The sequence below is a fragment of the Hyla sarda genome, chromosome 2 (genome assembly GCF_029499605.1).
Source record: "Hyla sarda isolate aHylSar1 chromosome 2, aHylSar1.hap1, whole genome shotgun sequence".
Classification (NCBI taxonomy): domain Eukaryota; kingdom Metazoa; phylum Chordata; class Amphibia; order Anura; family Hylidae; genus Hyla; species Hyla sarda.
In genome coordinates this window covers 506,113,928-506,129,271 of record NC_079190.1, presented here as the reverse complement: position 1 = coordinate 506,129,271, position 15,344 = coordinate 506,113,928, and the positions used below count along the sequence as shown (strand labels likewise).

At 38.7% G+C, this 15,344-nt stretch overlaps 1 protein-coding gene across 1 annotated transcript in view; it reads right to left on the bottom strand.

Annotated features, from left to right (window-relative positions):
* Window positions 1-15,344, bottom strand: part of ARHGAP31 (Rho GTPase activating protein 31) — a 91,416-nt gene that overhangs the window by 38,079 nt on the left and 37,993 nt on the right. Inside the window, exons 3-5 of the mRNA XM_056560225.1 lie at window positions 11,499-11,606; window positions 10,046-10,230; window positions 6,144-6,339 (exon numbers count right to left, since the gene is read on the bottom strand). Coding sequence (XP_056416200.1) covers window positions 6,144-6,339; window positions 10,046-10,230; window positions 11,499-11,606 — 489 coding nt within the window. The remainder of the gene's footprint in view (window positions 1-6,143; window positions 6,340-10,045; window positions 10,231-11,498; window positions 11,607-15,344) is intronic.

The following is a 15,344-nucleotide window of genomic DNA, read 5'->3' as shown; positions in this document are numbered from 1 at the left end:
GACCGCCATGTCTCAGAGTTCTTTAATAGTTTACAGCAGTGGTCTCATACTGTGGCCCTCCAGATATTGCAAAACTTCAACTCCCAGCATGCCCGGACAGCCAACGGCTGTCCAGGCATGCTGGGAGTTGTAGTTTTGCAAGCCAAGGGCTGAACATTACAGAATCATTGTGTTCCCAGCAATAGGAGCAGCTGCCAGTGGCGCCCCCTGTGTCCTCCTTATATATGTGCGAGATGGGATATATGGAGGGGGCTCTGTATACTGTGTACCCCCTGGTTAACACTACACCGCTATCTGACAGATCAGTACAGGTACATTAACAAATTCCTCATCCTACATCTTCCACAACATTCCACAAATTCTGATCCCAAACAATAGAGATTGATTGAGATGATGGCAGCACCTGGTATGTAAACCTTATGGGGGATGGGGCACACCACTCTATACAAGATGTACACCGTATACCTGCTATATACATATATATATATATATATAACAAGCATGGTCCACTTCACTATATACAGGAGATATATAACTTATACCAGCTGTACATATATATTATATACAGTATATACCAGGTTATACCAGTGTGGTCCATATCACTATATACAGGAGATATATAACTTATACCAGCTGTACATATATATTATATACAGTATATACCCAGGTTATACCAGCATGGTCCATATCACTATATACAGGAGATATATAACTTATACCAGCTGTACATATATATTATATACAGTATATACCCAGGTTATACCAGCATGGTCCATTTCACTATATACAGGAGATATATAACTTATACCAGCTGTACATATATATTATATACAGTATATACCCAGGTTATACCAGCATGGTCCATATCACTATATATAGGAGATATATAACTTATACCAGCTGTACATATATATTATATACAGTATGTACCAGGTTATACCAGCATGGTCCATATCACTATATACAGGAGATATATAACTTATACCAGCTGTACATATATATTATATACAGTATATACCCAGGTTATACCAGCATGGTCCATATCACTATATACAGGAGATATATAACTTATACCAGCTGTACATATATATTATATACAGTATATACCAGGTTATACCAGCATGGTCCATATCACTATATACAGGAGATATATAACTTATACCAGCTGTACATATATATTATATACAGTATGTACCAGGTTATACCAGCATGGTCCATATCACTATATACAGGAGATATATAACTTATACCAGCTGTACATATATAATTATATACAGTATATACCCAGGTTATACCAGCATGGTCCATATCACCATATACAGGAGATATATAACTTATACCAGTTGTACATATATATTATATACAGTATATACCCAGGTTATACCAGCATGGTCCATATCACTATATACAGGAGATATATAACTTATATCAGCTGTACATATATATTATATACAGTATATACCCAGGTTATACCAGCATGATCCATATCACTATATACAGGAGATATATAACTTATACCAGCTGTACATATATATTATATACAGTATATACCCAGGTTATACCAGCATGGTCCATATCACTATATACAGGAGATATAGAACTTATACCAGCTGTACATATATAATTATATACAGTATATAACGAGGTTATACCAGTGTGGTCCATATCACTATATACAGGAGATATATAACTTATACCAGCTGTACATATATATTATATACAGTATATACCCAGGTTATACCAGCATGGTCCATATCACTATATACAGGGGATATATAACTTATACCAGCTGTACATATATAATTATATACAGTATATACCCAGGTTATACCAGCATGGTCCATATCACTATATACAGGGGATATATAACTTATACCAGCTGTACATATATAATTATATACAGTATATACCCAGGTTATACCAGCATGGTCCATATCACTATATACAGGAGATATATAACTTATACCAGCTGTACATATATAATATACAGTATATACCAGGTTACACCAGCATGGTCCATATCACTATATACAGGAGATATATAACTTATACCAGCTGTACATATATATTATATACAGTATATACCAGCATGGTCCCTATCACTATATACAGGAGATATATAACTTATACCAGCTGTACATATATATTATATACAGTATATACCAGGTTATACCAGCATGGTCCATATCACTATATACAGGAGATATATAACTTATACCAGCTGTACATATATATTATATACAGTATATACCCAGTTTATACCAGCATGGTCCATATCAGTATATACAGGAGATATATAACTTATACCAGCTGTACATATATATTATATACAGTATATACCAGGTTATACCAGCATGGTCCATATCTCTATATACAGGAGATATATAACTTATACCAGCTGTACATATATATTATATACAGTATATACCCAGGTTATACCACCATGGTCCATATCACTATATACAGGGGATATATAACTTATACCAGCTGTACATATATATTATATACAGTATATACCAGGTTATACAAGCATGGTCCATATCACTATATACAGGAGATATATAACTTATACCAGCTGTACATATATAATTATATACAGTATATACCCCGGTTATACCAGCATGGTCCATATCACTTTATACAGGAGATATAGAAATTATACCAGCTGTACATATATAGTATATACAGTATATACCAGGTTATACCAGCATGGTCCATATCACTATATACAGGAGATATATAACTTATACCAGCTGTACATATATATTATATACAGTATATACCAGGTTATACCAGCATGGTCCATATCACTATATACAGGAGATATATAACTTATACCAGCTGTACATATATAATTATGTACAGTATACACCAGGTTATACCAGCATGGTCCATATCCCTATATACAGGAGATATATAACTTATACCAGCTGTACATATATATTATATACAGTATATACCCAGGTTATACCACCATGGTCCATATCACTATATACAGGAGATATATAACATATACCAGCTGTACATATATATTATATACAGTATATACCAGGTTATACCAGCATGGTCCACATCACTATATACAGGAGATATATAAATTATACCAGCTGTACATATATATTATATACAGTATATACCAGCATGGTCCATATCACTATATACAGGAGATATATAACTTATACCAGCTGTACATATATATTATATACAGTATATACCCAGGTTATACCAGCATGGTCCATATCACTATATACAGGAGATATATAACTTATACCAGCTGTACATATATAATTATATACAGTATATACCCAGGTTATACCAGCATGGTCCATATCACTATATACAGGAGATATATAACTTATACCAGCTGTACATATATAATTATATACAGTATATACCAGGTTATACCAGCATGGTCCATATCACTATATACAGGAGATATATAACTTATACCAGCTGTGCATATATACAGTATATACCCAGGATATACCAGCACGGTCCACATCACTATGTACAGGAGATATATAACTTATACCAGCTGTACATATATATTATATACAGTATACACCAGGTTATACCAGCATGGTCCATATCCCTATATACAGGAGATATATAACTTATACCAGCTGTACATATATATTATATACAGTATATACCCAGGTTATACCACCATGGTCCATATCACTATATACAGGAGATATATAACATATACCAGCTGTACATATATATTATATACAGTATATACCAGGTTATACCAGCATGGTCCACATCACTATATACAGGAGATATATAAATTATACCAGCTGTACATATATATTATATACAGTATATACCAGCATGGTCCATATCACTATATACAGGAGATATATAACTTATACCAGCTGTACATATATATTATATACAGTATATACCCAGGTTATACCAGCATGGTCCATATCACTATATACAGGAGATATATAACTTATACCAGCTGTACATATATAATTATATACAGTATATACCCAGGTTATACCAGCATGGTCCATATCACTATATACAGTATATATAACTTATACCAGCTGTACATATATATTATATACAGTATATACCAGCATGGTCCATATCACTATATACAGGAGATATATAACTTATACCAGCTGTACATATATAATTATATACAGTATATACCCAGGTTATACCAGCATGGTCCATATCACTATATACAGGAGATATATAACTTATACCAGCTGTACATATATAATTATATACAGTATATACCCAGGTTATACCAGCATGGTCCATATCACTATATACAGGAGATATATAACTTATACCAGCTGTACATATATATTATATACAGTATATACCCAGGTTATACCAGCATGGTCCATATCACTATATACAGGAGATATATAACTTATACCAGCTGTACATATATATTATATACAGTATATACCAGGTTATACCAGCATGGTCCATATCACTATATACAGGAGATATATAACTTATACCAGCTGTACATATATAATTATGTACAGTATACACCAGGTTATACCAGCATGGTCCATATCCCTATATACAGGAGATATATAACTTATACCAGCTGTACATATATATTATATACAGTATATACCCAGGTTATACCACCATGGTCCATATCACTATATACAGGAGATATATAACATATACCAGCTGTACATATATATTATATACAGTATATACCAGGTTATACCAGCATGGTCCACATCACTATATACAGGAGATATATAAATTATACCAGCTGTACATATATATTATATACAGTATATACCAGCATGGTCCATATCACTATATACAGGAGATATATAACTTATACCAGCTGTACATATATATTATATACAGTATATACCCAGGTTATACCAGCATGGTCCATATCACTATATACAGTATATATAACTTATACCAGCTGTACATATATATTATATACAGTATATACCAGGTTATACCAGCATGGTTCATATCACTATATACACGAGATATATAACTTATACCAGCTGTACATATATATTATATACAGTATATACCCAGGTTATACCATCATGGTCCATATCATTATATACAGGAGATATATAACTTATACCAGCTGTACATATATATTATATACAGTATATACCAGGTTATACCAGCATGGTCCATATCACTATATACAGGAGATATATAACTTATATCAGCTGTACATATATAATTATATACACTATATACCAGGATATACCAGCATGGTCCATATCACTATATACAGGAGATATATAACTTATACCAGCTGTACATATATATTATATACAGTATATACCAGGTTATATCAGCATGGTCCATATCAGTATATACAGGAGATATATAACTTATACCAGCTGTACATATATATTATATACAGTATATACCCAGGTTATATCAGCATTGTCCATATCACTATATAGAGGAGATATATAACTTATACCAGCTGTACATATATATTATATACAGTATATACCCAGGTTATACCAGCATGGTCCATATCACTATATACAGGAGATATATAACTTATACCAGCTGTACATATATATTATATACAGTATGTACCCAGGTTATACCAGCATGGTCCATATCATTATATACAGGGGATATATAACTTATACCAGCTGTACATATATATTATATACAGTATATACCCAGGTTATACCAGCATGGTCCATATCACTATATACAGGAGATATATAACTTATACCAGCTGTACATATATATTATATACAGTATATACCAGGTTATACCAGCATGGTCCATATCACTATATAGAGGAGATATATAACTTATACCAGCTGTACATATACATTATATACAGTATATACCCAGGTTATACCAGCATGGTCCATATCACTATATAGTGAAGATATAACTTATACCAGCTGTACATATATATTATATACAGTATATACCCAGGTTATACCAGCATGGTCCATATCACTATATACAGGAGATATATAACTTATACCAGCTGTACATATATATTATATACAGTATATACCCAGGTCATACCAGCTGAACACAGACCTTTTGTGATATAAATGGCCCTCATAAATAAGACCCTATAGATTGTCAGAACATAGAAGACAAAATACATGCACCTGAGCTCTGGTATGTGAGGCTGCACTTACTTATTCTCTGGTAGATCTATGACGGTATGAAATAAAGCGCCTGTGACAGGGACAATCTCCGGTAAGCTGTTCTCTCTCCTTTCCTTCCTGGCAGGGTGTGTGGCTGATAAGCTGCGGGCCTGAGCTTCTTCTAAACTGACCAATTTCATGGGGAGAGATCCGGAGGGTAAGGTCATACTCTTCACTATCCGACAGTCTGAGGGGAGAGAGAATAAGCATAAGGAGACAGTATTATAGTAGTTATATTCATGTATATAGGAGACAGTATTATAGTAGTTATATTCTTGTATATAGGAGCAGTATTATAGTAGTTATATTCTTGTATATAGGAACAGTATTATAGTAGTTATATTCTTGTATATAGGAACAGTATTATAGTAGTTATATTCCTGTATATAGGAGCAGTATTATAGTAGTTATATTCTTGTATATTGGGGGCAGTATTATAGTAGTTATATTCTTGTATATAGGAGCAGTATTATAGTAGTTATATTCTTGTATATAGGAGGCAGTATTATAGAAGTTATATTCTTGTATATAGGAGCAGTATTACAGTAGTTATATTCTTGTATATAGGAGCAGTATTATAGTAGTTATATTCTTGTATATAGGAACATTATTATAGTAGTTATATTCTTGTATATAGGAGCAGTATTATAGTAGTTATATTCTTGTATATAGGAGCAGTATTATAGTAGTTATATTCTTGTATATAGGAGCAGTATTATAGTAGTTATATTCTTGTATATAGGAGCAGTATTATAGTAGTTATATTCTTGTATATTGGGGGCAGTATTATAGTAGTTATATTCTTGTATATAGGAGCAGTATTATAGTAGTTATATTCTTGTATATAGGAGGCAGTATTATAGAAGTTATATTCTTGTATATAGGAGCAGTATTACAGTAGTTATATTCTTGTATATAGGAGCAGTATTATAGTAGTTATATTCTTGTATATAGGAACATTATTATAGTAGTTATATTCTTGTATATAGGAGGAAGTATTATAGTAGTTATATTCTTGTATATAGGAGACAGTATTATAGTAGTTATATTCTTGTATATAGGAACATTATTATAGTAGATATATTCTTGTATATAGGAGGAAGTATTATAGTAGTTATATTCTTGTATATAGGAGACAGTATTATAGTAGTTATATTCTTGTATATAGGAGCAGTATTATAGTAGTTATATTCTTGTATATAGGAACATTATTATAGTAGTTATATTCTTGTATATAGGAGCAGTATTATAGTAATGATATTCTTTTATATAGGAGGTAGGATTATAGTAGTTATATTATCTTATATAGGGTGCAGTATTATACAGTTTTTTTTATGGTTATAAAGACCTCCTCCCCTCAGCCACCTTTAAAAAGTTACATAACACTCATGAAAGATTCTGGAATACTTCTATGTTTTGTTATGACAGGCTCGGAGTCAAGTGCATTAAGTTACAATCACAAAGACGTTAGAACAGCGTCCTCCGCCCGGCCCGCTCTGGCACGGTGAGAGAATTTCCTTGGAGATACAACTGCAGCTTAATTATCAAAACAAACATGGCCGCTGCGATGCCAAGAACAGCCGAGCGGCCACAACTTTGTCTACATCCGTCATTTCTCGCGTGCAGTCATAGAGGGAACACTGCATTCGATATTTGTCATTATACATTGTCTACATCGGTCCAGAGGGGGCGTATATCTCATTAACCATCATAAAGTGACAGTGTACGGTATACAGATTTCTGCTGGTATAATTAATCCTCAGAAGTTACGAGAATATTTGGAGGGGTACTCTGCCCCTAGACATCTTATCCCCCATCCAAAAGGATAGGGATAATTTTTCTGATCGCGGGGGTCCCGCCGCTGGGGACCCTTGTGATCTCGGCTGCACCACCCCAGACATCCGATTCACGGAGCGAAGTTTGCTCCAAGCAGGATGACGGACCATGCGGGGCGGAGACTTGTGATGTCACGATCACGCCCTGCTCGTGATGTCACGGCCATGCCCCCTCAATGCAAGTCTACGGGAGGGGGCGTGACGACTGTCACGCCCCCTCCCATAGACTTGCATTGAGGGGGCATGGCCGTGACATCACGAGCCTTCGGCACATCACGAGCCTTCGGCACTGCCCCCCCCCCGCGACCAGAGATCTTATCCCCTACCCTTTGGATAGGGGATAAGATGTCTAGGGACAGAGTACCCCTTTAAATAGTACCAAAAAATATTTATGTTTTTTAAGGACTTCCCACTCATCTTCAACATTTCTTACTCCGGCCCACAAAGGGAAAGCTGGACCTAGCACTGGATCTTATACTGCTTGATATGTATGTTTTAATTGTGCGCATTGGAGGGGACCTGAACAGGATCGGAAAGGCACTTCCTCCAGGCAAGTCCCCCTAACATGCCTTTTAATTGCAGTGATGAGACTCCACACCCTCTCTCTGCAAAGCCAGAGGATACATGGGGAATGTAGGCAGCATTAGGGTGGGTTCACACCACGATTTTGCTATACGGTTTCAGCATACGGTTCATTAAAAAAAAAACAAAAAAAAACGTATGCAACTGCAGAGAAAACCGCGCCCATAGACTTCCCATTCAAAACCGTATGCACCATATTGTATACGGTTGTCTCCGTTTTTCAAAGCTCGCGGTTTTTTCCTTTTTTTTTTTTCTGGACAGAAAACCATAGCCTACCACGGTTTTTGGTCCGGGTGAAAAACCATATTAAACCGTATACGTTTTTTTTTTTATATGGCAGTCAATGGGAACCGTACAGAACCGTATGTGGGTACAGTTCCATCCGGTTTTCACCATACAGTTTTTGACTTTCCACTTGTTCTTTTAATTTCAATCAAACAAGTGAAACTTTATTCATAATGAAGCGAAAAGTTCAAAACTTTAAAGTTTTGATACAGATTAGTCAGGTTTTGAGGAATCCTTTTTTTTAAATCAAAAACCTGATACAGGAACCGTATAGCAAAATTGTGGTGTGAACCCGGCCTTAGGCTAAGTATCCTTTTGGTTTTTTTTCTGGTAGTTTTTGGAATACTGCCACTGCAGTTTTTGAGCCAAAGCCAGAAGTGTACTCAAAAGGAATAGGACATATAAAGGAAGGACTTACACTGCCCCTCCCTTATGGATCCACTTCTGACTTTGGCTCAAAAACTGCCAGTAAAAAAAAATCCAAGTGGAAACTTAGCCTAAGGAAATCATTTCTGTCCTGAAATAGGAATAAATATGGCTAAAACCCCATGCCTGCCACATCAGCTTAAACAGGTAAGCACAGGACATACTCAAGAATCTCGACATTAGAGTGCTTCTTTAAGCCATGTTAGAAGGATAAAGTTTCCACTTTAAAGGGGTACTCTGGTGGAAAACTTTTTTTTTTTCTTTTAAATCAACTGGTGCCAGAAAGTTAAACAGATTTGTAGATTACTTCTATTAAAAAATCTTAATCCTTCCAGTACTTGTTAGCTGCTGAATACTACAGAGGAAATAATTTTCTTTTTAGAACATAGTGCTCTCTGCTGACATCATGACCACAGTGCTCTCTGCTGACATCTCTGTCCATTTTAAGAACTGTCCAGAGCAGCATATGTTTGCTATGGGGATTTTCTCCTACTCTGGACAGTTCTTAAAATGGACAGAGATGTCAGCAGAGAGCACTGTGGTCATGATATCAGCAGAGAGCACTGTGTTCCAAAAAGAAAAGAATTTCCTCTCTAGTATTCAGCAGCTAATATGTACTGGAAGGATTAAGATTTTTTTTTTTAATAGAAGTAATTTACAAATCTGTTTAACTTTTTGGTACCAGTTGATAAAAATAAAAACTAAAAAGTTTTCCACCGGAGTACCCCTTTAAAGATAATAACTACTTTACATCCAGTAACTCACCACTAGGTGCAGGTTTGCTGGCCAGGAGGAGGTCTTCGCAGTCTCTGGATGGAATGGCGGAGATGGGACCCCAGCTGAAGATTTGATCCACATGATTGAGGATGAACTCGATGACAACCTGCTGGACTCGTACTTCCATAAAAGCCGCATCCCCATTACAGCCTGAATCCTCGATTTCCTTGGACCTGGTGATATATATATTGTATACATAATGAACCATCCACTCAATATTTTCTAGATTGATATACTATAAGTTATGCATCGCACAGAAGACGACGTCCTCAGAGCCCCCTAGTGGCCAAGTTATTGTGAAAGGCAAAAAAGAAAAAATCTACACAAATACACATAACTGTCTACAAATATACAAGAAGGGGCCCGTGGCCAACACAGCCTCTCCAAGTGGGGCCAAAGGCTTATCTTGAAGGGGTACTCCACTTTCCCAGCATTCGGAACATTTGGTTGCGAACGTTTGGTGCGGGCTGCAGGGTTGTGATGCCACGGCCATGCCCCTTGCGTCGTCACGCTACGCCCCCTCAATGCAAGTCTATGGGAGGGGGCATGGCAGTCGCCACGCCCCCTTCCATAGACTTGCATTGAGGGGGCGTGGTGTGACGACCCCGCAGCCCCCAACCAGTGGGCAGCGGAGTACCCCTTTAAAGCCCCTGACCACCAAATCTGTAATAGGGCCTAGCAACTACCATGTGTTATTGAAATGACTAGTGTCCTATTATGGGGCAGAGAGGCCTTTGGGGTCTAGGGGGTATTTTACCATTGAAACCTCTATAGCTAAACCCCTGGGTGGAGTAAGTAAGGTGCTAGCTCTATTGTTAAATAGATTTATTACACTTAGAGCTGGTCCTGACTACACGGTAACCATTGTGTAGTCAAGACAGATATATATATATATAATATATACACACAGTGGGGGAAAAAAGTATTTAGTCAGCTTCTCTCCTAACCCTCTTCTGGATCATCCAAATGCTCTCTAGCAAACTTCAGACGGGCCCGGACATGTACTGGCTTAAGCAGGGAGACACGTCTGGCACTGCATGATTTGAGTCCCTGTGAAATCTTCTTGTTTGTAGGTGACCAAATACTAATTTTACAGAGGAATTTATCAAATAATCCATTAGAAATCCTACAATGTGATTTCCTTTATTCTTTCCCCCATTCTGTCTCTCATAGTTGAGGTTATAACCTATGATGAAGATTACAGCCTCTCATCTTTTTAAGGAGGAAAACTTGCACAATTGGTGGCTGACTAAATACTTTTGTTCCCCGCTGTATATGTTATCATGTAACAGCAGACATACCCAGCTCTTTCAGAATAAATAAGCTATAGGGCCCTGACTTACATGCCATGTGGGGCCCCATTACTTCTGACAGTATTCTCATATTGGGGGCAAACTGAAGATCAACAGAACAGATCCAATAGGTTCAATGAAGAATGTACCTTAAAAGATTGGGAGCCCAGACAAGAGCCAGGTTCCTTATATGCATATTTGTGGTGGAGCTGAAGGAGGCGATGTGCGTCAGATGTCTGCTCAGGTATTCCAGCGTCCTATAAAATAAGGAAATAGAATGAAGTGCAGAGAATAAACAGAATACAGAGTGACCCTTAAAGGGGTACTCCACTGGAAAACATTTTTTATATCAACTTTTAAATCAACTGGTGCCAGAAAGTTAAACAGATTTGTAAATTACTTCTATTAAAAAGTCTGAATCCTTCCAGTACTTATCAGCTGCGGTTATGATCCACAGGAAGTTCTTTTCTTTTTGAATTTCTTTTCTGTCTGACCACAAGTGCTCTCTGCTGACACCTCTGTCCATGTCAGGAACTGTCCAGAGTAGGAACAATTCCTATAGAAAACCTCTCTTGTTCTGGACAGTTCCTGATATAGACAGAGGTGTCAGCAGAGAGCACTGTGGTCAGACAGAAAGGAAATTCTAAAAGGAAAGAACTTCCTGTGCATCATAACCACAGCTGATAAGTACTGGAAGGATTAAGATTTTTTTTTATAGAAGTAATTTACAAATCTGTTTAACTTTCTGGCACCAGTTGATTTAAAAAAAAAATGTTTTCCAGTGGAGTACCCCTTTAATATACCCGCACCTGCGGAGGACGCACAAAAGAGAAGTCACAACTACTATATATCTCTTCATCCTTTAGACCCAGGTGGGTAAGGGTTACAATAATTTGCATATCTTCTTTTTATATCTAGTTACGCCCAAGGCTGTGAGTTTGCAGCACCTGCTGTTTTCATTCCCTGTCTGCTCTCCAGCCTGTGGCAATGTTCAGCACAAGACAGCATGCTTGTTACGCCGAGCGCTCCGGGTCCCCGCTCCTCCCCGGAGCGCTCGCTACACTCTCTCCGCTGCAGCGCTCCGGTCAGATCCACTGACCCGGGGCGCTGCGATTCTGCTTCCAGCCGGGATGCGATTCGCGATGCGGGTAGCGCCCGCTCGCGATGCGCACCCCGGCTCCCGTACCTGACTCGCTCTCCCTCGGTCCTGTCCCGGCGCGCGCGGCCCCGCTCCCTAGGGCGCGCGCGCGCCGGGTCTTTGCGATTTAAAGGGCCACTGCGCCGCTGATTGGCGCAGTGATTCCAATTAGTGTCTTCACCTGTGCACTTCCCTATATCACCTCACTTCCCCTGCACTTCCCTGCCGGATCTTGTTGCCATTGTGCCAGTGAAAGCGTTCCTTGTATGTTCCTAGCCTGTGTTCCAGACCTCCTGCCGTTGCCCCTGACTACGATCCTTGCTGCCTGCCCCGACCTTCTGCTACGTCCGACCTTGCTTCTGTCTACTCCTTTGTACCGCGCCTATCTTCAGCAGTCAGAGAGGTGAGCCGTTGCTAGTGGATACGACCTGGTCACTACCGCCGCAGCAAGACCATCCCGCTTTGCGGCGGGCTCTGGTGAAAACCAGTAGTGACTTAGAACCGATCCACTAGCACGGTCCACGCCAATCCCTCTCTGGCACAGAGGATCCACTACCCGCCAGCCGGCATCGTGACAATGCTGTATCCACACCTCATTCTTCCCTAAATCCTAAATGTGTGTATATATATATATATATATATATATATATATGCATATGTTTATATGACAGGAGGATGTTAATATAGGCAGGAGGGTTGGTAGGAGGTGGTGACATCACTCAAGAGGCGTGGCTAGAGCTCAGAGACAAGATCCAGCCACGCCTCCTGAGACAGCAGAGGTTGACGTGTTGTCTCAGAAAAGAGGGAGGAGGCAGAGAGCTTGTGAGACAACACCACACTGACAATGAGAGGACTACACAACTTCCTGTCAGAGGAATCACACAAAAACCTGCTGAAGCCAGTACAATTTGTGATAACACAATGTTAGTTGTATATTTTGGAGTAATAGTTATGTATCTTGGAGTGATAGTCTTCTTTAAACTTAATTCTCTGATAGTGGAATGCTCCTTAAAATTTTATTGAAAAGCTAAGTAGGAGGGGAAGTTAGGAGTCTCCTCTCTGATTTCATTATTGAACAGAACGATGTAGCCTTTCTCAGGATCTTTTATATTAAAAAATACATTTATAAATTAACAGATTAGAATTGGGGTTGGGCCCACCCTCTGTTTGACTGATATTGGATCACATTGGTTCAATCAAGTTTGTCTCTGCAGAGTAACATAGATGGAAATGGGCGGGGCTTCTGACTATAAGTGACAACCAGGAGGAGTTGATAAAGGGTAAGAGGCGGAGCCTCTTGGTGACCAGGTGACAGAACACACAGCCCTGTAAGTGGCAATATGGCTGACAATGGTTGTTGTCATGCTATTTTGGGTGAAGAACAAATAGGAGGCGGGCAAATTTCATATACATTTTCATGTATCCACCCCTAGACATCTTATCCCCTATCCAAAAGATATAGGATAAGATGTCTGATCATGGAGGTCCCGCCGCTGGGGACCCCCGCAATCTCCCTGCTGCACCCAGCATTCGTTTAGAGCGTCGGGTGCAGTGACGGAGGCTCATGATGTCACGGTCATGATGTCACGGACACGCCCCCTCAATGCAAGTCTATGGGAGGGGGCGTGACGGCCGTCACGCCCCCTCCCATAGACTTGCATTGAGGGGGCGTGGCCGTGACGTCCCGAGCGGGCTTGATCGTGATGTCACGAGCCTCTGCCCTGTATCGCCAGTCATTCAGCACAGAGCGAAGTTCGCTTTGTGCACTGGATGTCTGGGGTGCCGCAGCCGAGATCTCGGGGGTCCCGTGCGATCAGACATCTTATCCCCTATCCATAAGATGTCTAGGGGCGTGGTACCCCTTTAAGATAGAGGCATTACATCCCCCACCTCGATGTCAGCTGACTGTAGCCATACACAGGTTAGTATATACAGTGTTCGTGCAGATATATGGTAAGGCTCATAACGCTGTCATTCTCGTCCGTAAATCACCTCATTTATACAACAGAGACGTCTCCGGGATGATGGACGCTCACGTCTCTGCGCTCTGGATCCGGAGCTGATACTAAACTGATGTGTGAGAATTTATCCCAATGGTAACAAATACCTGGGATTCCTCCAAACGGGGATTACACTATGGGAAGAATGAGGTCGGGAGCGCTAAATAAGGTGCAGGCTGTCTCCACACCGCGCCATTCATCAGCCTGCGCCCCGCAACCGTACAGGGGAACAACGCCGGGAATGTGACAATGTGACGGATCTTCTGTTCTACGGAATGAGGATCTTCTGCTTAGGAACAAGGACTTTAGGGTCAATATTCTTTGTTGACTAATATAGATATTAATATAAATACTCCCGGGGGGGGGGGGGGGGAATTATCAAATATAATATAGATATCAATACAAATACTCCCTGGGGGGGGGGGGGGATTATCAAATATAATATAGATATCAATATAAATACTCCCTGGGGGGGGGGGGATTATCAAATATAATATAGATATCAATATAAATACTCCCTGGGGGGGGGGGGGGATTATCAAATATAGTATAGATATCAATATAAATACTCCCTGGGGGGGGGGGGTTGTTATCAAATATAATATAGATATCAATATAAATACTCCCTGGGGGGGGGGATTATCAAATATAAAATAGATATCAATATAAATACTAACTGGGGGGGGGGGATTATCAAATATAATATAGATATCAATATAAATACTAACTGGGGGGGGATTATCAAATATAATATAGATATCAATATAAATACTAACTGGGGGGGGGGGGGTTGTTATCAAATATAATATAGATATCAATATAAATACTCCCGGGGGGGGGGGATTATCAAATATAAT